Genomic DNA, 22,305 nt, shown 5'->3' with positions numbered 1-22,305 from the left:
TTGGACTAAGCCTATAGAGAAAATTTTATTTTTGTATGTGTTTTAGAATAACACAGAAAATAAGGTCTATGGTAAACAGGCTTAGGAGATCTTATACGTTTAGTTCTATAAGATAATCTTCATCAGCTAACGTCACATTGTGAATTTTGAATCATGTTATTAAAAACAACAAAGGCTTCATAATTAATAAAGTTAATGTCGAGTGCTATTATCTCATAAAACAAAACAGATAAGATCTCCTAAACCTGTGTTAACCTCAGAGTTTATTTCCTGTGTATATTCCAAAACCCTATTCTTTCCCCATTATTTTTTCCCATAGGGATGGCTGAACAAACTAGAGGTAACTCATTTCTGGGTTTTGGGAATACAAGCTGGCGAGCTCTATAGGCCTACTAAAAACTGATAACGCTCAAATCATCACACAATTGCAGGGGGTTTATTTTGTTCAAAAAGTTACTGTCTCCAGACATAAATACAAACCATAAATGGTACAGTGGACACTTTGTAAATAGAATAAAAAAACACATATGTATATACATATATATCTATGTGTGTATACATACACATCCAGACGTATGCACACTTTCAGCAGTTCAATGCAAGGACAACAGAAAGGAAAATATCAAAATGAAAGTATGACACCTACATCAAATTTAAGTGAAACTATGCATTTCAATGATTTATTTATTTACTGTCTAACCTTGCTACAATCTAAATAATGAAAAATATGAAACTCTGGTTTGTAGTTTCGTATTTAGATTTAAATGTGACATTTTTGCTTTTAAAAAGGAGGCTGTGTTTTAAGCTGTTTTGGCGGTATAAAACTATAATTTACAATATTCATGATTACAATTTTATTCCCCCAGAAAAGCTTGTTGGGAACCTGCAAACAAACCTAATGTACATAGAGGTAAAGAAAAGTTATTCAAACAAGAATCCTTAGAAAAGACAAGACAAACAAAACCATACAAATGTAAATTCTTATACATAACTGCACATTAGTTAGGAGGTTAATTTAAACCAGTTTACATTCTATTGAACCTTTTCCTAAATTGTATTTCAAATTAACAAAAACTGAACAAATATAAAATGAGCACCGATTCACAATATATTACACATTTTTATAACTGTATAATATTGACTTATATATAATATATTATGATACCATGATAGCTAATCCAAACTCTTAAGCTCTTAAGCTTTCTCTTACAGACAACAGAACATTTCGACCGCTCATTTATACAACCCCTCTGCACAGTATACTTTTGTACCACTCTTCAAAAAGTCACACAGCATTCAAATCATCAAACCTATAAAAGCAAATCAGAATGAATTCAAACTAAGCCTGTCAATTGGTCAAATGGCTTTTGGGCATTATCAGTTCATCAAGAGGTCTCACCTATAACACTGAAAAAAAAGAAAGAAACTGCAGGCCACATCCGTTGATACCCACCATAAATTCCATTACAAAGGTAATTTCTGTACTCTCTATGAGTAATAACATGATTATAAAGTACTGATTTACATCTGATTGTCATTACAAAATATCTATAAATCAAAGTCTTCTATAAGTTATAAAAGTAGAACAGATTAACCTTTAAAAAAATACCATGACTGGTATTTCATATTTGCGGTAAGGAGTTCCAACAATATTTGCGGTAAGGCCTTCCAACAATATGAAGACATTTCACATTTTCTCTTACTGTATATATTTTAATATATGGCTACATGCCATGCCAGATGTTATCTTTTATAAGTATGTCAGACACTACGTATTTACATGACACAAAAACCTGCCCATTGATTGACAAAGGTAAAGGTGAAATTCAAACATGATGTCGAAATGGCATCCATTGCTGCCTCACAAGCAAATAGTCCCATGAGCTTATCTTAAAACAGTTCTCTACAGAAAATACTTCTCGTCATCAAAAAGGTTTTCGGTAACAACACAGTGTCCTCTTCATGCAGATCAGCTTAGAACATTGAAACATTGAGGACCTAAAAGGAAGGAAAATCCATTTGAGTTTTTAATTACTTGATGTATATTATGGAAAAGTGAATTGAAGAATATGAGTATAGCGTTTCCATGAGCATATGTATACCAAAGACACTAACTAACTAGGTATCTGGACTTCACATCAGCACTGCCACTATTATTGTAAATCATACTGTTTGTTATACATTATCTTTAACAATGTAGATATCATTTCACTCTCAATAACAAACCAATACCCACCGAATCATCCATGATGGAAGAAGGGTCAAAGTAGTCAGGCTTCAGCTCCGATCTCTCTCTACGATTTTTCGATGGTGGCTAAATAATAACAGCAGAGTAAGAAGAAACACCAAAGCAGTAATATTCATAAATGCACTACTAGTGAGAAAATAAACATCATGGAGTGTATTTTACCAGATCAATATCCATAGTGTCGAAATCCATGCCCTCGTTGAGATCTTCCAAACGGTCCTCTGATGACATCATTACATCCTCTACTATTGGCTCCTCATCATCCTCCATGAGTCCTGAACTGCGGCGGCTAGAGGGTCAAAGACATGGCCATGGAATAACTAAATACATTACACATGGCAGCAAATGACTATGTACTACACTGGGGTTGAAACACCACTGTGGTCTGGAAGAGAAGTGCCGTCTTACATTGCATGCTGCATGTGGCTCCTCATCTTGGCATACTGCATGCTGGCTCGCTCCTGCTGCTGCCGGGCCTCTGCCTGCTGTCTCTGGGCTAGCATCCAGGTCACCTGGGTACTGAAAACAGAGACAGACGCATTAATACAGACAGTCATACTTATTCAAACAAGAGGTGAACTTCAGCGGTTTCATTGAATATATCATTAATTGTGATAACATCGCATTCGTAGATAAGTAACATTACAATGGCTAGGGTGTCCAATCAAAAATGCATCTTTTGAGAAAAAAAAGTTACCAAGAAAAAAAATATATATGGAAAATTGCATCGCGTAAAAAATAGGCTGGATTCTATGCAAAAATTAAGGCTACTGGCTACCTGACAGGCTCACTTTCCCGTTGAACTCCTCATCTTTCTTCTCGAATCCGCAGGACATAAAACAATATAGAGGTAAGATGGATATCGATATTCAGATGTGACATGTAGTATTTTCATATTTTAGAATACGCTTTTCATATTAATAAAAATTCCTGTTAATTTTAGAAGATCTCTCACAAAAACAAGCGTCTCTGAAATGTCAACGGAACACTGAGCCTATACCTAGCCATTTATTTACAAAGCCTTTTACATTTAATTCAGCTCGTGTCATGCTAATTTAGCTTTTTGTGACCCTTCGGAAACAACTTTGAAGACGACGACCACAAAAAGTTAAATCCTCAATTTGTTATGAGAAACCTGCACCACTATGTCAACAGAGCTCAGTGCTTATTATCAGATATATTAGGTAATCAGAGTTTTTGGATATAATGCTAATGAACATGAATAATCATATTTGTCTTGGTAAAACATATTTTATAACTAACATAAGAAAGTTAAATTTAAATCACCAAAGCGCATTTTCACCCACTCTGGGCAGAGTGGTGGACACCCTACAATGAATGGCCAAAGATACTCATGAGAATCAAAAGGTGTTGAGCCATAGAAAGGTGTTCTGTACTTGTAGTCCATGGGGGTCTGATGGTGCTGCTGCTGGGGGGGCAGCGGTTGTTGCTGCTCGGATGTCATGCTGTAGACGCCCATGTAACTCTCCTCCGGCCTCATTTTCTTGGGGTCCCTCAGCACAGTGGAGCTGAGATGCGGCGAGGGCATCATCACTGGCGTCTGCACATTCTGCTCCCGGTTCATCCACACAGCGTCTGTGCTGCAGCTGCTACTCTCCTCTGCTGCAATAGCAAGGGTTTCATAGAGTTTAATGAGGTTGTTATACAGTGGACGGACTACTCACTGCTCAGATCGAGACATCTTAGCGCAGTGTTCCCCAACTGGCGGCCCACGAGACAAATTTGGCCCGTAGGTGTTTTTATTTGGCCCCCCCCAAGTTTTCTGAGCAAAATATATATATTTTTTTGTTGTTGGACAGACTAAAAACACTAGGAAATCAGCTCCAAGTGATCTTCATTTAAGATATCTGTTCCCAAGTATTCCCATGCAAAATAGAGAGAAATATGATTGTATACAAATGTAGACAACGTTTGACATTTTTATGTTTTAGTGAAACATTAGATCTGTTTGGGCTTCTTGCGGTCAATTTGCTGCCAACAAATTATTTGTAATTATGTTCCTGCCCCGGAGCATCCGCTCAAGAAGAAAATAAATAAATAATCGCCCCGCAGCTGAATCTAGTTGATGATCCCAATCTTAACGGACTGGCTTTTTATAATGCCAACAACTCATAACGTCTAGCAAACACTTGCCTCAATTCATAAATATCATTTCCATTCAACAAGTTATTCCCAAGTGAAAATCTAATTGATAATTTGGCTAGATTTATTGTATTGCTTAGACGGGCTTTTAGCATCTGTTTGTCCCTGATCAATGATCTGACATTGTGCTGCTGCATGTGCCAGATTCAGGAACACAAGTTGTTGTGTATTTCATATCACTAAACATTGAGCTTTCAGGTTTAAATGCCAGTGTGTCATAGTATGTTGCCCGTGCTGTTCTGTGGCTCTGTGTCGGACCCTCACCTTCAGGCAGTTTCCTCTTCCCGGTGCTGGCTGGCTTAGCCTTCTTGCTCCTGATGCTGGAACCTCGGCTGCTGTAGCCGCTGATAACGGACATGGTGTCGTCGTCCCCTCCGGCCTGCAGGGAGTTCCTGTAGGAGATGAGGGGCAGCCAGCAGTCCTCTCGCTGCAAGGCCATCTGGAAGGTCATAAACCGCTCCAGGTAGAGGTGACTGCAGGGGACAGAGGACCACAACTCAACATCCATCATCTAGTGCAGTGGTAGTCACCAATATCTGAGGGAGCCACTCTTGTAAAACAAAATCACCGTGCAAGCTCCCATACCCATCGGAGGATGGGGGTTGGGAGGTCCCAAAGTCAAATTGATTCATACTTGATATTAAATAGATTTATACATGATATTTAAGATACTATTAACATGGACCATCAAGCTATTTGATTATCTGATTCTCTATTTTAGGACAATTGGTGAATCTTTAGAATCTGACCTTATCGCTATTATCTCAATAAAAGTTATAGCAGAAGATATGTCAAAACGGGTAATGGCAAACTTCAGTCCGAACGAAGTATGCTTTGGAGTGATCATCATAAAAGTAATTTCAATATGCGCTAGAAACTGATTTTACAGCTCCGTTTGTCCCAGTTGCTAATAAGGTAACTCATGTAACCACGGTTCTATGAACTAAGCAGCACATTCAGCTGAATGAGGAAAAAACAACAAAATGTTTTTACATTATTGCCGCAAGCCACCAATTAAGTCGCAGAGAGACGCATGTGGCTCGTGAGCCGCGCAATGACTAGGCCTGATCTAGCGTAGCTGTGGTCTGTCTGGCTTCGGATAAGACAGTCACTGACTGAACATAAAAATAAGTATAACAGTTTCCTCTGACTTACACAGTCTTCTTGTCCTGACGAAGCAGTTTAGAGGAGAACTCGCTGAGAATGTCCAGGAAGGCTAGGTTGAGAGGAGGGTTTCCCTCTCCCTGGGGACTGGGCTCCTTGAAGGCAAACTCGATTCCATCCCTGCAGCAAGTGCAGCACAAGACAACATGTTTAGGAAGGAATGGATTGAAGTATTGAGCTGTAAATACTTGAACAGTTCTGGGATGTTGAGAAGCCTCAAATTAAAGCATGCCTTACAGAGCTGTTAAACCTTTGGGCTTATTGATTTCTACTCAGAGGATGAGTTTTACATTTTCTGCAGGCTTACTTGTGTAACATGGCGATAGCCTCTCTGGTCTTCAGCTGATCCAGGCCAAAGGTCAACGAGAAACGTCGGGCCAGTTCTTTAATGCCGCAGAAGGATGACGACGAGCGGTCAAAGTTGCAGCCGAGGTCAGATAACATCTCATTGAAAAGCTGAAAGAGAAGTGTTGCAACTTTAAAATTGATCATCAAAACACTCACAATGTACAAAATGAAGACAATACTTTAAATTAACGTTAATGCCTCCAAGGCTCTTACCTGCTGCAAACTCAGAATGAGGGTCTTGGCACACTGGATCTTGTCAATTTGTCTTGTTTTACTCATCGTTTCCTTGATGATATCTCCATAGTCGTTGTAGTACTAGAGAAAAACACATGTAATCGATTGGGAATAGCACAACATTAATGGTTTTTTTAAGGGATAAATATTGTAGGAGGCCAGACATACCCTCATGTACTGCTTGAAGATATCAGCTCCAGTGTTCATCTCCACTACATTGTAAATGATCAGTTTGCAGTACGCTGCCAGCAGGTTCCGCCTCTTGTGTAAAGCCTCAATTTTACTGGCTTCATCATCATGCTGCCCATCTGATAAAATTAAGAAAACCAAAATCACACTTTTTATTATTTTTTATTCCACCTTTATTTAACCAGGTAGGCCAGTTGAGAACAAGTTCTCATTTACAACTGCGATAAGTAACCCCTTGCAAAATGTCATCATTCAGGTCTCCATATAAGGTGTTCACTTCAACTCAGAAAGAGCTCTGGTGTTTTACTACATATTTAAGATGTGTGTTCACATTAAAAGCCCTTCTCAGCTGTCTCCTCGTGTTGTGACTAGCTAGCTGCCAAGTGGGCTGAGTGGATGTCTGACTTGTGCTGTGTTAGGGTGGGCTGTCTGGCCTGTACGATGACTGTCTGAGGGTGGGCTCTGTCTTTCCTGTACGGTGACTGTCTGAGGGTGGGCACTGTCTGGCCTGTATGGTGACTGTCTGCCAAGGGGTTGTGTGAGGGTGGGCTCGGTCTAGCCTGTATGGTGACTGTCTGAGGGTGGGCTCTGTCTGGCCTGTATGCTGACTGTCTGCCAGGGGGCTGTGTGAGGGTGGGCTCTGTCTGGCCTATATGGTGACTGTCTGCCAGGGGGCTGTGTCTGACCTGTGCTGTTGTTGTCGTCGTCCTGGTCGATGAAGACGTGGTCCAGGATGAAGTTGAGCAACTCGGCCTGCAGGGAGGAGTCTGGCGTGTAGATCAGAGCCTCCAGCTGCTCCCGGCTCGACGACACGATCTGGTGGCTGAAGATCATCAGGGCGTCACACAGGATGGTGAAGGCCTGGAACACAGTCAATCAATCAATCACATTTAGTTAGAAAGCCCTTTCACGTTAACAGTTGCCACACAGGGCTCAGTGTTGTCCATAAGCGCTGGCCATCGGCTAAATAGCCGATAACAGACTCGTTGTAAGCTGCCTACTTTTTCCACTTGATAAATTAACTAGGTTTTTTTTTCTTCATTAAAACGTTTCAATTCGCTAGTCAGAAAAGTCTGTATAGCCTTCTCCCACTAAAATGAACGATATACATCTTCTAGTGATCTATTGATAGAACAGACACCTGTCAGTAATAAAGTGGGCGATGACAGGGAAACTGCTGGTTTGTCAGTCTGCCTTCTGTCCTGCCTCTCGATACCCATGTTATTTATGTACGCTGTGGTTGGCTGCAGTCAAATTTCTTTTCACAGAGGGTGATGCTGCTTCATCGTTTCCTGTGAGTGAATTGACACGTCCCATGTAACGTAAGATGTAATGATGAGTTGAAATCCACTTATTGTTTTGTGGCGGAATCATTTATTTTCTTTTGCGTGTTTCATAGGCCTATAGAGCCACGGAGTCGGGGTGCATAGGCTATTATTGTGGTTTGATTGACGACAGAAAGAACAAGTGTTGACTAGTTTATTATTAAAGGTGTCAAACTGACTGAATTAAGTCAATCTCCTATATCCCTTTGCTTAAATCATACAACGTAGTGATATGTTCATGGTATCACATCAGGAGTAAACCAAAGATCTTGTATGTTTTTTCCAAAAATTCAAAGCCCATGTCGAGACTTGCCAGTGACCGCTAAAATGACTCGTCAGTGTAGCCTAGTGATGGGTTGTTCCCGAAGAAATGGCTATTTTTTTAAACAGATGTCAGGTCAGCGGTAACCAACCTTTGAGTCAAGATCACTTTCGCAGTCAACAAGCAAGCAGAGAGCTACCGCTCAGATAAAATAAAAACATGAAAAATGTAAACCAATGCAACATTAATAAAAACAGTCTGCAGGAATGATGTTTGTGCAGTAGGCCTATTGGCTATATGCTTGGCCTGCCAATATTGTTTTCTTCTCAGACCGTATTATATTTAAAAACTCGAGCTTTGAAAACAAAATAGATCAGTTGTATCACTTGCGAGGCACAGCTGAGCATGAATTTAAATAAGCTGTACTTGCTTGGCACAGTGATTTGAGCTATCCGATTGGTCAGCGCAGTAGGCGCACTTGATTTAGCCACTGCTCTTCTGGTCTTCCGGGTAGGCAGAGTTTGTCCCTTCAGACAAATGAAATGGTTCAGAATGGAAACCCTTTGCCTACCCGGCGCAGAGGGTTTCTGAATCAAGTACACCTTCTGAATCAAGCACAAAGTCAAAAAAAGAAAATTATAATAAAGGAACGCAAGCTTTTGTCATTGACTTTTCTATAGAAATGTCTGGTGATCGACTAGGAATGCCTAGTCGATCACCGGACCGAATCGCATCAGTTAGAGCCGTTCATTTGGTTCCCTAACTTCCATACTGGTAGACTACTAATGCTTTTGGCGATTATCTGCAGATAAATCTGGAAAAAAATAGACAAAGATGTTGACTCCTCATTGCAGGAACAATAGGTAGTGGAGAGAGCCTCATTCTGGTCCAAAATATGATACAAGAAAACAGATTGAAGGCTATAATAGCACATTTTATGACACATGATATGGTATTATGAAAAATATGAATACAGGCCTATTGATTTGATTAGTGTCGACAATGGAGTAGCCTAGTTAACTGCTGCTTTCTGTGTAGCAAAGCCCATATTTAACACCTGCTTCATTCTACAAAAACCATTTCCCCACAATTCTATATTGTTTCTCAATAGGGAGCCCATGTTGACTTGACAGAACAAACTTCTTTCTTAGGTTTTTGCCACAAAAAACTAAATTGAAATACTAATCTAAACTAGTTTGACTAGATTACTAATCTACCGCTTTCCCTCAAAGTCCCACCCACAGTGATTGATTGACAGGTCTGAAACCCTACTAACTCTGTGACTCACAAATATCCTGCCCCCTCCCCTGACAATCCCACCCACAGTGATTGACTGACAGGCCAAACTGTTAAAGGGATAGTTCACTCAAATTACAAAATGACACGCTGGTTTCCTTACCCTAAGTGTCCACAGCAGCAGAGCCAATAAAATACATAATTTGAATAACAAACATCATTGTGGCAATTCATATCTTGCAGTAAAACTGTAAATATGACTTTCATCAAGAGAAGACAGGTTTAATGTTAAAGGTTATCTTACTTAGAAAATAGTCCTGATCATAAAGGCCTAGGCGATATCCAAAACAACTAACAGACTAAACTCATACATTTTCAGTCATGTCTTTCTACTCAATACCACAACACATTTTTACCAATCTGGGAGGTAAAGTCATTAAAGTATTCAATAATTTAGCTGTGTATTTCAGATGGAATCAAGGCATTAGAAGGTAGAGATAGTTCTGAAAAATAAAATTCCAGGGAGGCATGTACCCCCTGCACCCCCCAGCCCAGAACTCCCTGGCTGGCTACTTTTTCTATTTGGCTGGCTACTCCATGTACTAGGGGAAAACACTAAATGCTTTATGCCTCGATCACACCGACAGCGTCATTGTGTTTGGTACAGCAGAAGTACATTCCTCTCCAATGGAACACTGCGCTAACCTTGCAGAAATGCGTTGCAGTGGCAGTTGCAGTGCGTTCTGTGCGGTGCATACGTTGGATTTATTGAACACATGCATCAAACTGTATGTGTAGGCGGCTTGACAGAAATGGTAGCAGGTGAAGGTGAATGTTGAACTTTTGTTGCACACATATCCAGATGATGCTACGTACCGTTTTATGCAATGACGCTGTCGGTGTGATCGAGGCATTACAGTAATCAGCCAACACAGCAACATTTTAGCACTCACTGAATAGTGAACACACACCTTAGGGGAAAATGTGTCTAAGTCCAGCGATCCGACATGATGTAGGACAACCCACCTGCTCTTTGACGGTGGTGTTGACACTGGTGAGGTAGCTCTGGCACATCAGACAGAAAGCCCTCATCTGCTTCCTCAGGGTCACCATGTCCGCCTGGAAACACAACAGATATTCTCAGTATTCAGTGCTCACTATTTAAGCAGTAAACCACATTCATTATCCAGGCATAATTGTCACTAGTATTTGTAGAAACCGGATAGTCATTAGTCACTGATAACAGTGTATTTACCTTTGTGGAGCTGCCCTCTGAAACCTTGGATAGGTGCCACAGGATGACATAGTGTGTGCACTGCATTGCATGAATGACAATCTGGGAAAGAGAGTATTACAAGGTAAGTGATAGTAAAGAATTGAGATTAGATGAGTTTAAAGGGATAACAGGGTTATGCTTTAGGTACCTGCTCAGGCATATCACCATTCTGAAGTCCTGTGTTTAGTAGCTTATAGTTGCTGGTGAACAGGTCCCATTTAGAGAGGTCATGCGCACTGCAGAGGAGAGAGAAACACAATCTAGTCAGATAAGGAGTTCTGATTTAGCTACCATTCACTGGCAAATGTTTGGATTACACATTACTCATTAAATCTTGATCAAGGCCTTACTTGTGGAACGCAGTGATCCTCTTCAGTGTGGACAGGACCTGGTAGGCATCATCCTCATCTGGTTCCTCACCCTGAAACAGCAGATAACTGTCTAGTGAAATCCCACTCAAATGTACAGTTCCAGTCTCAATAGAACACAAGTACTACCTTAAAAAATTACAATTACAAAACCCTACGAGAAATACTCTGAAGGTTCAGTGTCCTGTAGTCTTTAAATATCATTAAATCTGACGAACAGTTGTAAATCTGATCTCAAACAGTCCCTGAACCACCAAGCCATGTGAGCCCACCTCCTGTAGGAAGTCCTCCAGGAGTCTGTTGAACTTGTCCACCAGCTCGTCCAGTAGCTGGGACCTGGCGATGTCCACCCTGTTGAAGATGGTGAACTCCTCGTTGCAGAGAGCGTGGTAGGTCATGGAGCACGCCTCCAGCACGTCAGTCTCTGTGTGCTTCTCCACCACCTCCCTGATCTGACGCAGCAACGACTCCAAGTGCTGCACACAAACAGAGGGCAAAGGGATGCGAGGTCTCAAACTACATTCGGCCACAATAACCGTGTGAATAACTTACCGTTAACAATCTAAGGTACGGTAGGATTAGTTGAAGTCCAGGAATATCAGACGATTCACAAACCTTTTCCAATCGACCAGTGGTGTATATTTCCAGGTCAAAGAACTGCGGCAGCTGCAGTAAGTTGGTCACCTTCTCAGCATCAACAGAGTACTGTGAGGAAAAGATAGGGTGAGGGGAGCTACAAGATACTGAGGGTTGAGTAAGAGGTCATCTATCTGGCGGTCCCAGGGGCTGAGTTCTATATAGCAGCTGTGTGTAGACTGTCAAGTGACAGTCATGTAGATGACTTGATAACTGACCTTAGCCAACAACAGAGGCAACGCCACAGCGAAAATCTCAGTGATTCTCGTCCGGTCATCCAGCTGGGTTTTCTTCTCCTTCGCTGTCAAGACCTAGGATAATTTTCAGAAGAGCCCAATTACATCACAATCATGTTATATGAAAGGTTTTCATATAACCTCAGTCATCGGAGTGAATGTTCAAACATGGCTTCTGAGAATAGAGCCTTGAGAGCTCACTAGTACTGGAGTTGACCGCTGAGGGGCTTACATTGGTATATGCCAAGCAGCACTCACCCTCTTCCCTGTGCCTCTGCCCACTGGAGGGTGGCACTCACAGGCCTGGCGGATGGCACACAGCATGATCTCTATCAGAGCAGTCTCCTGGTGGTCAGTCAGGGCTGGACAGGGACAAACATGTTGATGAGATATGACAGTGTGAACAACAGTGTGTGTTTGTGTGCAAGTGCTTGGTGCTCCTCCTTACCCTCCTCCCCTGGCATGGGCTCATCCAGCAGCAGGCTGATCATGCTCTCCCAGTCTTTTAGCAGCTCCCCTGCACACTCCCACAGACTGTCCACCAGGTAGGCCCCGTGCTCATGGAGCTGCAAACGTTCAGAAATTTTCACAACCGAAACACGTGCCCCGTGTAGGTCACTTCAGACAGAGACTCTAAATGGAGCCTGAACACACCTCACTCTCCAGGAAGAAGAAGACGGTGGTCTTGATGAGGTTCCCGTTGACGCTCTGCCTGCCCCTCCTGGGCATCCCCTCCTCCTCTGGACCTCGATGGCTGAAGAGCCTAAGAACAGGACAACATTGAGATCAGGCTAAATGCTGCTGGATAACTCTCAAACTAACTTCAGTTTCTCAGCATGGAGGCATTTCAAACCCAAATAGGGCTTTAATCACAATTCAGCTTCCACCACAGCTTCAGACAGCCGGTGTGAGACCTACTTCTTATAGAGGAACTCTCCTGCAGCCACAGCCACAGGTCGATGAGCAGAGTAGACCAGATGGTAGACACTCTCACAGTCCTCTGCTGTCAGGACCTCATCACTGCTACTGCAATGTGACAACAACAAAGACAGGGCTTTAAGGTCTCAACGGGGTCAGCGGTCACGGAATCTGGACACTAATACATTTGCAATATTAACATGTTTTGCAGAATACTTACTGCAAGACAAGAGTCAGAAGTTTTATGGCTTGCACTGCAACATCATACTCCTTATCCAGAGTCATCGACACAATGCGGTCCTGTCGATGACAGGAAAGTCAACATCTGGCCAACCATGATGTGCGTATGTTATGTACAGGCTTTCCCAGTCAGTGGTGAGATGGTTGAGTGTCTGACCTACCTTGAAGCGGCTGGTGAAAAGCTCCAGCCGAGTGTTGAGCTCCCGGTTATAGTACAGGCCCTGGAGCGCAGTCAGACACTTGAGACGCACTTCACCTTGCTGCAGTCACAGGGAAGACAATGTTGTAGCCACAACGTTCAAATCTCAATGCTGTAGCTCAGTGGTTCCCAAACTGTGTGTGTGGGGGGGCAAGGGGGGCGCGGGAACTCAGTCCGGCTTTAAACTGACTCTTGAAAGTTGTAATAGTAGAATGCACAAGGTGCAATTTCTAAATTAGGTAGCGCATCATCAGTTGCTCTTGTCATGTTAGTCATTACATACCTCTGTTGGCTTCTGAAAATATAAAATATACGTATTCATGTCACTGAGGGAGAGAAGGCAATGTGTAACGTTTATATTCTGTCCGAAAATGTAATTGTTAACCATCAGGGATCCTATGGGGAGAAGAGACACAGTCTGGTGCAAGTCAACATGACAGCTGTGAGTTGGGGAGGAGTGAGAAATTTGGGGCCGAAGTCAGGTCAGATGAAGTGAGGAAGAACAGATATCACTAAGGTTCTCTCTAGCAACAGAGATGCATTGGCTGATCAGATGTGTAGAAGACTCAGCATAGGAGAAAGGGTTAAATATCAGTGCTTGTGTGAATATGTATTTTGCCTTATGCAGCTGTATGACACAATGGGTGAAAAAACTTGGTTTAAGCTTTACTAATCGTCAGTGAGTTTTAATAGGTTAATTTAGAACCTAACACCTTAGAGAGATATGTATAACTTGTCCAGATCAACTAGCCCATGTCAGCTAATGTTTTTGTTACTGTAAATGTTTAGTCACTCAAATATCACAAATATACATTAGACATAGCAAAATATATAGATTTGCAAGACAATTAGCTTTAAAACTGCAACATTTTCTTTGCTCCCCATAAAAATGTGTAGAATTGCAGGAAATAAGCTTTTAAATCTGCAAAATTCTCTCCCCCAACAAGAAGGGGGTGAACAGTTTGTGTCAAGAACAGTGCTTGTGCCCATAGAAATAGACATGGCGTGTGTTTAGGGAGGGGCGCGGGATGTTCCCCAATGCTGGAAGGGGGGCCCCAAGTGAAAAAGTTTGGGAACCCCTGCTGTAGCATTTCAACTCTGATAATAAACCTACTATTGAAATACACAGTACATCTTACTTGAATACAAGAGACTGTACTGGCAACGCTTTACCACTCCCACAAATGCGATTTGACATATTGCATGGCTCACCTTGTCATGCATGGTCCATCCAACATACTTCAGATAACTGTCATTGAGAAAAGCATCGCTGTACATCTTCATCCATACCCCAATCTCCTCAATGCAAATTGCCCGGATTTCAGCTATGGCATCACTGATAAACAGAGAAGAAATGTCCAGACTTATTCACAGACCCATCATGCTCACTGGTCAATTCAATTATTTGATACCTTATGGCAGGGCAGTAAAAGAGGATTCATTAGAAAAGCTTAAGTGGTACAGCCAGAGGCAGTTTTAAAAGCCTACTTAGATCAGATATCAGTGGCACATGCTGTGCCATGATGAGCTGTTCTGCCTTAGCAACCGTCGCTGCCTGTTTAGCACAAGAGGGCGCCACAGAGCCTTGGAACAGCTCAGTGAAAGACCAGTCTGCACATCTCAGCTGCTGTATGCCTTCCATGCCACTGAAGTTGATTTCCACATTGAGAGATCGAACTCTCTGACATCTAGTGAATGCACCCACAGTTCTCTTTTTAGACCCCCTAACTTCAATAAAAATCGACTACATAAAAAACATTCATAATTTCCACCCTAAAACAATACATAATTCTAAATATAACGCATAATCCATGACAGTTCTAATTGGATTCATTGTTCTGCATGTAGAAAGATGACAAATTACAATACATACCGATATCTGTGAACAAACACTCCTTTGAAAATCGCATTCATCATGTTTTCAATTTCGTCTTGATTTTCTTGAAGCTGAAAATAGAGACATTTAAAATGAAAAATGCCTTTAAGATTTCTAAAATGGAAAGAAGTGGAGAGTGCACAACCCAACGTGAGTCGAGGAACAACAAAAATACAAAATCATAATTTAAAAGGCGCATCGCTCGCTCACTATTAAAAGTCTGACGTTCAGGAGTTCATCAGAAACTGGTTCTGATGAAGGCAATTAATGAAGGCCAAAAACGTCAAGCTTTTAGATGTTAAAATAAAATAATATGCTTTAATTGGTGAGCAAGCGATGCGCCTTTTCCTTTTGCAATATACATATTTAAATGGTCAGGTTAGAATTTTTAAGACCAGGTAACAGTTCTCATAAGAGGAACCTACTCACCTCTTTACGCTTCTGTAAAAGGAGCTCCAGCCTATCGTTGGCCCTCTTGGCCATGACCTTGTTCCTCTCTGCCTCGTACTGCCTCTGAGTGTTATCCATGTTGATGCTCAGGTTCAGAGCCACGTTCACCAAGGCAGTCATCAACTTCATGGCTGGGAGAGACAACAACTGACTTGAGTGACATCTACTAATTAATAAGGCACTATTAATGCAGACAGGCCATCAAGTCAAGGTATATTGAACAGGCCTACATATGGACACACAACATATCCCCCATAAAAGATAGCATTACATACATCAAGCTAGTAGTTTAACAGTGCTTTAACTGCAGCCCTCCCTCAACTGCCCAGTGTCTACGTTGTGTTAGTACTGACCTGCCAGTGTGCTGGTGTGTCTGAAGGCTCGGACCTGTGAGTCAGACAGACCCGTGAGCAGCGAGATAACCGTGTCCATCATGTACTCATCATAGATGATGCTGTACTGACACTGCCGCACCAGCACCCCGATAAACTCACAAAAGCTTGACTTGAACTTCTTCCACAGTGGCCCTGCCATGGTTAACGGGTAGTCCCCGCTGTCCTATATGATCACACAGAGAGAGAGAAAAATAGAGAATAACGTTTAGATTGACCCTATAGACAGAGGCATAAATAAAGACGTACAGTAACTGTATCATCAGACAGTACCTCGTCAAACTCCTCAGTCATCTTCCTGATTATCTCAGAGTTTTGCATGTGCCTGAACATCTCTGCACTGACAGCACCTGTAGCGAAATAAAACAGAATAACCATAAAATCTTAGCTCGCTCAATAATCACGAGTAATGGACGCAAAATGATTTAGAAACTACCTTCTCAGGGTTTAGTATTCTATTCAATCCACTCTGGGTGCCTACCTTTACAGCCGGAGCACTGGATGAAGAAGTTGATCAAGTCCAGGAGTGCAATGTCTCGATCATTCTTGTAAGACTCAATCCAGTCATCAACGACAGACTAAAAGAAAAGACACCCATTCACCATCACTTTAATATGAAAATACTACTATCACCAACATGCTTTGAGAATTACATTGTCTAATAAAAAAAGTTTGTACCAACCTGTGTGGCACTCTTCCCCATTTTCACCACCTCGAACAGGGTCATGTTCTCCATCCCATTCTCCTGGTGGTGGCCATTCACCCGGCCAAGGCCAGCACCCTTCGCTGCCCCACCCTTTCCCTTCTCTCCAGTGGCTTTCTTCCCCTTCTTACTCGCCTAGAACAGACAAGAATACCATGTAAAGTGTCAGTGTACATTGTGTGTGCACAAATGAATAACAGTACGTGGCCATAGCCAACTTATTATGGTTTTCTTGTGTTGATAGAAGATTTTAGATGCAAGTCTCACCTTTCCTTTCCCAAGCTTTGCATTTTTGACATCAGGGTCCTCAAGGTCTGTGTCAGAGGACAACTGTGTATCAGCCTCCCTGTTCAGAAACCAAAATGAGGTCATAGCAACCATTCATTGAGTTCTGTGGTTGCCATGGCACTGTAAGGAAGCCTTGGCAGACAGCTCTGTAAACATTGTACACTGAACAAAAATATAAACGCAACATGTAAAGTGTTTCATGAGCTGAAATAAATGACCCCAGAAATATTCCACATGCACAAAAAGCTTATTTCTCTCAAATGTTATGAACAAATGTGTTTACATCCCTGTTAGTGAGCATTTCTCATTTGCCAAGATAATCCATCCACCTGACAGGTGTGGCATATCAAGAAGATGATTAAACAGCATGATCATTACACAGGGGCACCTTGTGTTGTCACACAACATAATGCTCTGTTTTGAGGGAGCGTGAAATTGGCATGCTGACTGCAGCCTACCAGACGAGCTAAATGCCTTTTATACCAGCTTCGAGGCAAGCAACACTGAAGCATGCATGAGAGCAGCAGCTGTTCCGGACGACCGTGTGGTCACGCTCTCCGTAGCCGATGTGTGCAAGACCTTTAAACAGGTCAGCATTCAAAAAGCTGCGGGGCCAGACGGATTACCAGGACGTGTACTCAAAGCATGTGCGGACCAACTGGAAAGTGTCTTCACTGACATTTTCAACCTCTCCCTGACCGGGTCTGTAATACCTACATGTTTCAAACAGACCACCATAGTCCCTGTGCCCAAGAAAGCGAAGGTAACCGGCCTAAATGATTATCGCCCCGTAGCGCTCACGTCGGTAGCCATGAAGTGCTTTGAAAGGCTGGTCATGGCTCACATCAACACCACCATAACAGAAACTCAAGACCCAGTCCAGTTCGCATAACACCCCAACAGATCCACAGATAACAATCTAAATCGCACTCCACACTACCCTTCCCCACCTGGACAAAAGGAACTATGTGAGAATGCTGTTCATTGACTACAGCTCAGCGTTCAACACCATAGTACCCACAAAGCTCATCACTAAGCTAAGGACCCTGGGACGAAACACCTCCCTCTGCAACTGGATCCTGAACTTCCTGACGGGCCACCCCAGGTGGTAAGGGTAGGTAACAACACATCCGCCATGATGATCCTAAACATTGGGGCCCCTTGGGGGTGCGTGCTCAGTCCTCTCCTGTACACCCACGACTTCATGGCCAAGCACGACTCCAACACCATCATTAAGTTTGCTGATGACACAACAGTGGCAGGCCTGATCACCGACAATGATGAGACAGCCTATAGGGAGGAGGTCAGAGGCCTGGCAGTGTGGTGCCAGGACAACAACCTCTCAATGTGAGCAAGACAAAGGAATTCATTGTGGACTATAGGAGAGGCAGGGCCAAACAGACCCCCATTAACATCAACTGGGCTGAAGTGGAGCAGATCGAGAGCTTCAAGTTCCTTGGTGTCCACATCACCAACAAACTATCATGGTACCAACACACCAAGACAGTTGTGAAGAGGGCATGACAACACCTTTTCCCCCTCAGGAGACTGTAAAGATGTGGCATGGGTCCCCAGATCCTCAAAAAGTTATACAGCTGCACTATCGAGAGCATCCTGACCGGTTGCATTACTGCCTGGCTGGCAACTGCTCGGCATCTGACCGTAAGGCGCTACCGAGGGTAGTGTGTACGGCCTAGTACATCACAAGGGGCCAAGCTTCCTGACATCCAGGACCTATATACTAGGCGGTGCCAGAGGAAGGCCCAAAAAATGGTCAAAGATTCCAGTCACCCCAGTCATAGACTGTTCTCTCTGCTACCGCACGGCAAGCGGTACTGGAGCGCCAAATCTAGGACCAAAAGGCTCCATAACAGCTTCTACCCCCCCCAAGCCATAAGACAGCTGAACAATTAATCAAATGGCCAACCGGACTATTTACATTGACACTACTCGCTGTTTATCTATGCATAGTCACTTTACAAATTACTTCAACCAACCTCTACCCTCGCACATTGACTCGGTACCCCCAGGTAGCCTAGTGGTTAGAGCGTTGGGTCAGTAACCGAAAGGTTACTGGATCGAATCCCCGGGCTAACAAGGTAAAAATCTGTTGTTCTGCCCCTGAGCAAGGCAGTTAACCCACTGTTCCCCGGGCGCCGAAGACGTGGATGTCGATTAAGGCAGCCCCCCGCACCTCTCTGATTCAGAGGGGTTGGGTTACACATTTCAGTTGAAGGTATTCCGTTGTACAACCAACTAGGTATCCCCCTTTCCCTATCCCTGTATATAGCCTCGTTATTGTTATATAATTTATTGTGTTACTTTTAGATTTTATTTTATAAAAAATATTTTTTTTACTCAAGTTTATTTAGTAAATATTTTCTTAACTTATTTCTTGAACTGCACTGTTGGTTAAGGACTTGTAATTAAGTACTTCACGGTAAGGTGAAGTACACATGCGCATGTGACAAATAACATTTGATTTGCAGGAACGTCCACCAAAGCTGTTGCCAGAGAATTTTATGTTAATTTCACTACCATAAGCCGCCTCCAACATTGTTTTACAGAATTTGGCAGTACATCCAACCAGCTTTACATCTGCAGACCACGTGTAACCATGACAGCCCAGGACCTCGACAGCCGGCTTCTTCACCTGCGGGATTATCTGAGACCAGCCATCCGGACAGCAGATGGAGGAGTTTTCTGTCTGTAATAAAGCCCTTTTGTGGGGAAAAACTATTTCTAATTTGCTGGGTCTGGCTCCCCAGTTTGTGGGCCTGGCTCCCAAGTGGGTGGGCCTATAACCTTCTAGGCCCACCCATTGCTGTGCCACTGGCCAGTCATGTGAAATCCATAGATTAGGGTCTAATGAATTTATTTCAATTTACTGATTCCCTTTTATGAACTGTAACTCAGTAAATTCGTTGATATTCTTACATGTTGCGAACATGGGACCAACACTTTAAATGTTGCATTTATATTTTTGTTCAGTATATATCTATTTTATATATAATTTTTTTTCAAGCAACTGAGATTCTGTATGAAAAGCGCTATATAAAATAAATCTATTATCATTACACACTGAACTAGTTTGAAGGTCTATCTATGCAATACAACACTTATTGTCCACTGCATCTTCACCGTTTACATTTTTTAAAGTGGTGACACTTTTCACACCTATGTTATACTTACTGAGGAAACTGAAACTCTGTGTGCAACTCCTGTGCTGCTATCATTTCTTTAACATTTTCTGGACCCACTCTAGTAAGTATGGACTTCTCCCCTTCTCAGGATCCACCAAAACGTAGGGTAATACAACCTAGTATATGAAAGGAAATGAGGGGTTAGTTCAATTGAGAAATCTATTGTGTTTCATAGAAGAGCTCTTCAGAGTACATACTTTGAGTGGAACACACTGCCCTCCTCTGAACAGATTTTCCTTCATGGACAGGTTTCAAACTTTCAAATGGACAAATGCAGTAACATAAAACATAGGCGTAAAACCATCATTAGACTGCTTTTGTCCAACCATTTAGACCAATTATTGTGATTCATCACATATGCTGCTACTTATTATATCCTGTTGCATAGTCACTTTACCCCTACCTATATGTACATATCTACCTAAATTACCTTGTACCACTGCACATCGACTCGGTAATGGTACCCCGTGTATATAGCCAAGTTATCGTTCCTCATTGGGTATTATTATTATTTCTCTCTCTGCATTGTTGGAAAGAGCCGTAAGCATTTCACCGTTAGTCTACACCTGTTGTTTACGAAGCATGTGATTGCAAGAAGCACAAACAGATATAGTATTTGACAAAATAATTACAATTTCAAACCTTGCGTGGGAATACTTGGGAACAGATGTAAGATGATTTGCTGGTGATTTTACAGTATTTTAGTTTCAACAGCAAATATATATGAATGTGTGTGAGATGTTATATATATATATATATATATACACACACACACACACACACACACACACATTTGCTCAGAAAGTTGAGGGGCCAAATAAAATCGCCAGATGGCCCAACTCGGCCCGCCCTTTGGGGAACTCTGATGTAGCTAGCCAGCCTAGTTCGTTGCTTTGATAGCCAGGTATTAAAGCTAACGATGCTTCAAAATGAAAGATGAAGGCCATTCGCTAAGCCGCGTTAGCAAATTTCTTTGCAAATGAGAAGAATGAACGAACTTAGTTCGAACTAGCTATATACACGTCGGCTTTCCCTCCATTTTGAGGCCTGCTCCATGTAAGGCCAGCAATAGACGTTCTTAAAATACTCAATCTTTGTTCATTGGTTGATGTCGGCGAACACAAGGTTGGCTAACGTAGTCTAGCATTCTTAGGTTGTCAGAACTGTATTGGTAACAGTACATGTAACTAAGTTAATAGCTAACACAAACTATCCAACAAGTATGAACATGTATTTGTTGTCATACTAGTTAGCTAGACAGATTTCCAATATCTACCTAGTTACTCCCAAAAACAAGCTACCTAACTAGCTTCCGTGTAAACAATGTTCGACGTCCTCCATCTTTGCCAGCAGCTAGCTAACGTTAGCTGGCTAACTATCCTTATTAGCTAGCTGGCTATCTAACTAGGAAATGTTGACGTTAGCCCAGGCACGTTAACGTTAGATATAAACAAACACTCGCATGATGGGTTTTTGGTGAACAAGACGATTAGGTAACGATTCCGACTCAAAATCAGGCAAAGTCGCTGCACACAATCGTAGAAGAGCAACATAACCTAGCTAGGTTAGCTAACTACAATAGCTAACGTTACCGTGTTATTACTACTGTTAGCGTACTAACATTAATAGTTAACTTCACAGCAAATGTATTTATCCTTGTTATAGTCAAGTGAAACGTCTATATGGTTTGATGAAAGCTAAGTTAGCTAACACGACACGGCTAATTTGCGATGTAACCGCTACTCCAAATCTAAGTTCCTTATTGTAGCTAACATGAATTGTCCTACATATAGCTAATAACGTGCTAGTGTATTCAACATTAATAGCAACACAGCTAGCTAACGTGAGCTAGCTAGATAAAACGACAAACTGCCAGAATCGTATCCGCCATTTTACAACTTACCTCGTTGTTTGAATCAAACACTGTAATCAATCCTCAAAATAGTCCAGATGTTTCTAAAGTTGTCTCGCTCGAACTTTTATTAATTATTCAATATATACTTGGCTACTCATCACACTCGGAATTTTTTATTTGGTCGATCTGATTCCTGATCTAAGGTTACTCTATTTTTTTTTTTTTACTGCTAGCTAACGTAACTAGCATGGCTCAGTTTGTTGTCGATGGATTCCTGTTTTTGATGTCGCACCACCTGTCGGTGAAATTGAACACTACACTTGACCGCAACCTAATTTTCGTAAAACAATCATGTAGATAGGACATTGCCATAACACGTACTGTTGATGATACATAAACCACTGAGAACCAGTATACACGTAATGGTATAGGTTTTGCACAGCGAAAATAGGAATAGCTTTTTACACACATGTTTTATGTACGAACCATAACAGAT

The 22,305-nt window shown here is 42.1% G+C and overlaps 1 protein-coding gene across 1 annotated transcript; it reads right to left on the bottom strand.

Annotated features, from left to right (window-relative positions):
- Window positions 1–420: 420 nt before the first annotated feature.
- LOC139537316 (cohesin subunit SA-2) lies at window positions 421–22,094 on the bottom strand. The gene is made up of 34 exons (XM_071338479.1): window positions 21,858–22,094; window positions 19,944–20,070; window positions 16,731–16,809; window positions 16,443–16,598; window positions 16,242–16,338; window positions 16,034–16,110; window positions 15,722–15,926; window positions 15,348–15,499; window positions 14,916–14,989; window positions 14,255–14,378; window positions 13,005–13,103; window positions 12,824–12,903; window positions 12,604–12,711; window positions 12,340–12,448; window positions 12,134–12,251; window positions 11,944–12,047; window positions 11,668–11,760; window positions 11,429–11,518; window positions 11,086–11,289; window positions 10,796–10,866; window positions 10,594–10,681; window positions 10,425–10,505; window positions 10,196–10,288; window positions 7,033–7,207; window positions 6,326–6,465; window positions 6,137–6,238; window positions 5,883–6,031; window positions 5,567–5,695; window positions 4,676–4,884; window positions 3,646–3,871; window positions 2,657–2,767; window positions 2,411–2,537; window positions 2,237–2,314; window positions 421–1,998 (listed from the first exon to the last, which is right to left on the bottom strand). Exons 2-34 carry the CDS (start codon window positions 19,985–19,987, stop codon window positions 1,975–1,977), a joined length of 3,816 nt encoding a protein of 1,271 aa, XP_071194580.1. The 5' UTR covers window positions 19,988–20,070; window positions 21,858–22,094; the 3' UTR covers window positions 421–1,974.
- Between the last annotated feature and the right edge of the window lie 211 nt (window positions 22,095–22,305).

Source organism: Salvelinus alpinus, chromosome 13 (genome assembly GCF_045679555.1).
Source record: "Salvelinus alpinus chromosome 13, SLU_Salpinus.1, whole genome shotgun sequence".
Classification (NCBI taxonomy): Eukaryota; Metazoa; Chordata; class Actinopteri; order Salmoniformes; family Salmonidae; genus Salvelinus; species Salvelinus alpinus.
This window is presented reverse-complemented; position numbering and strand designations above follow the sequence as displayed.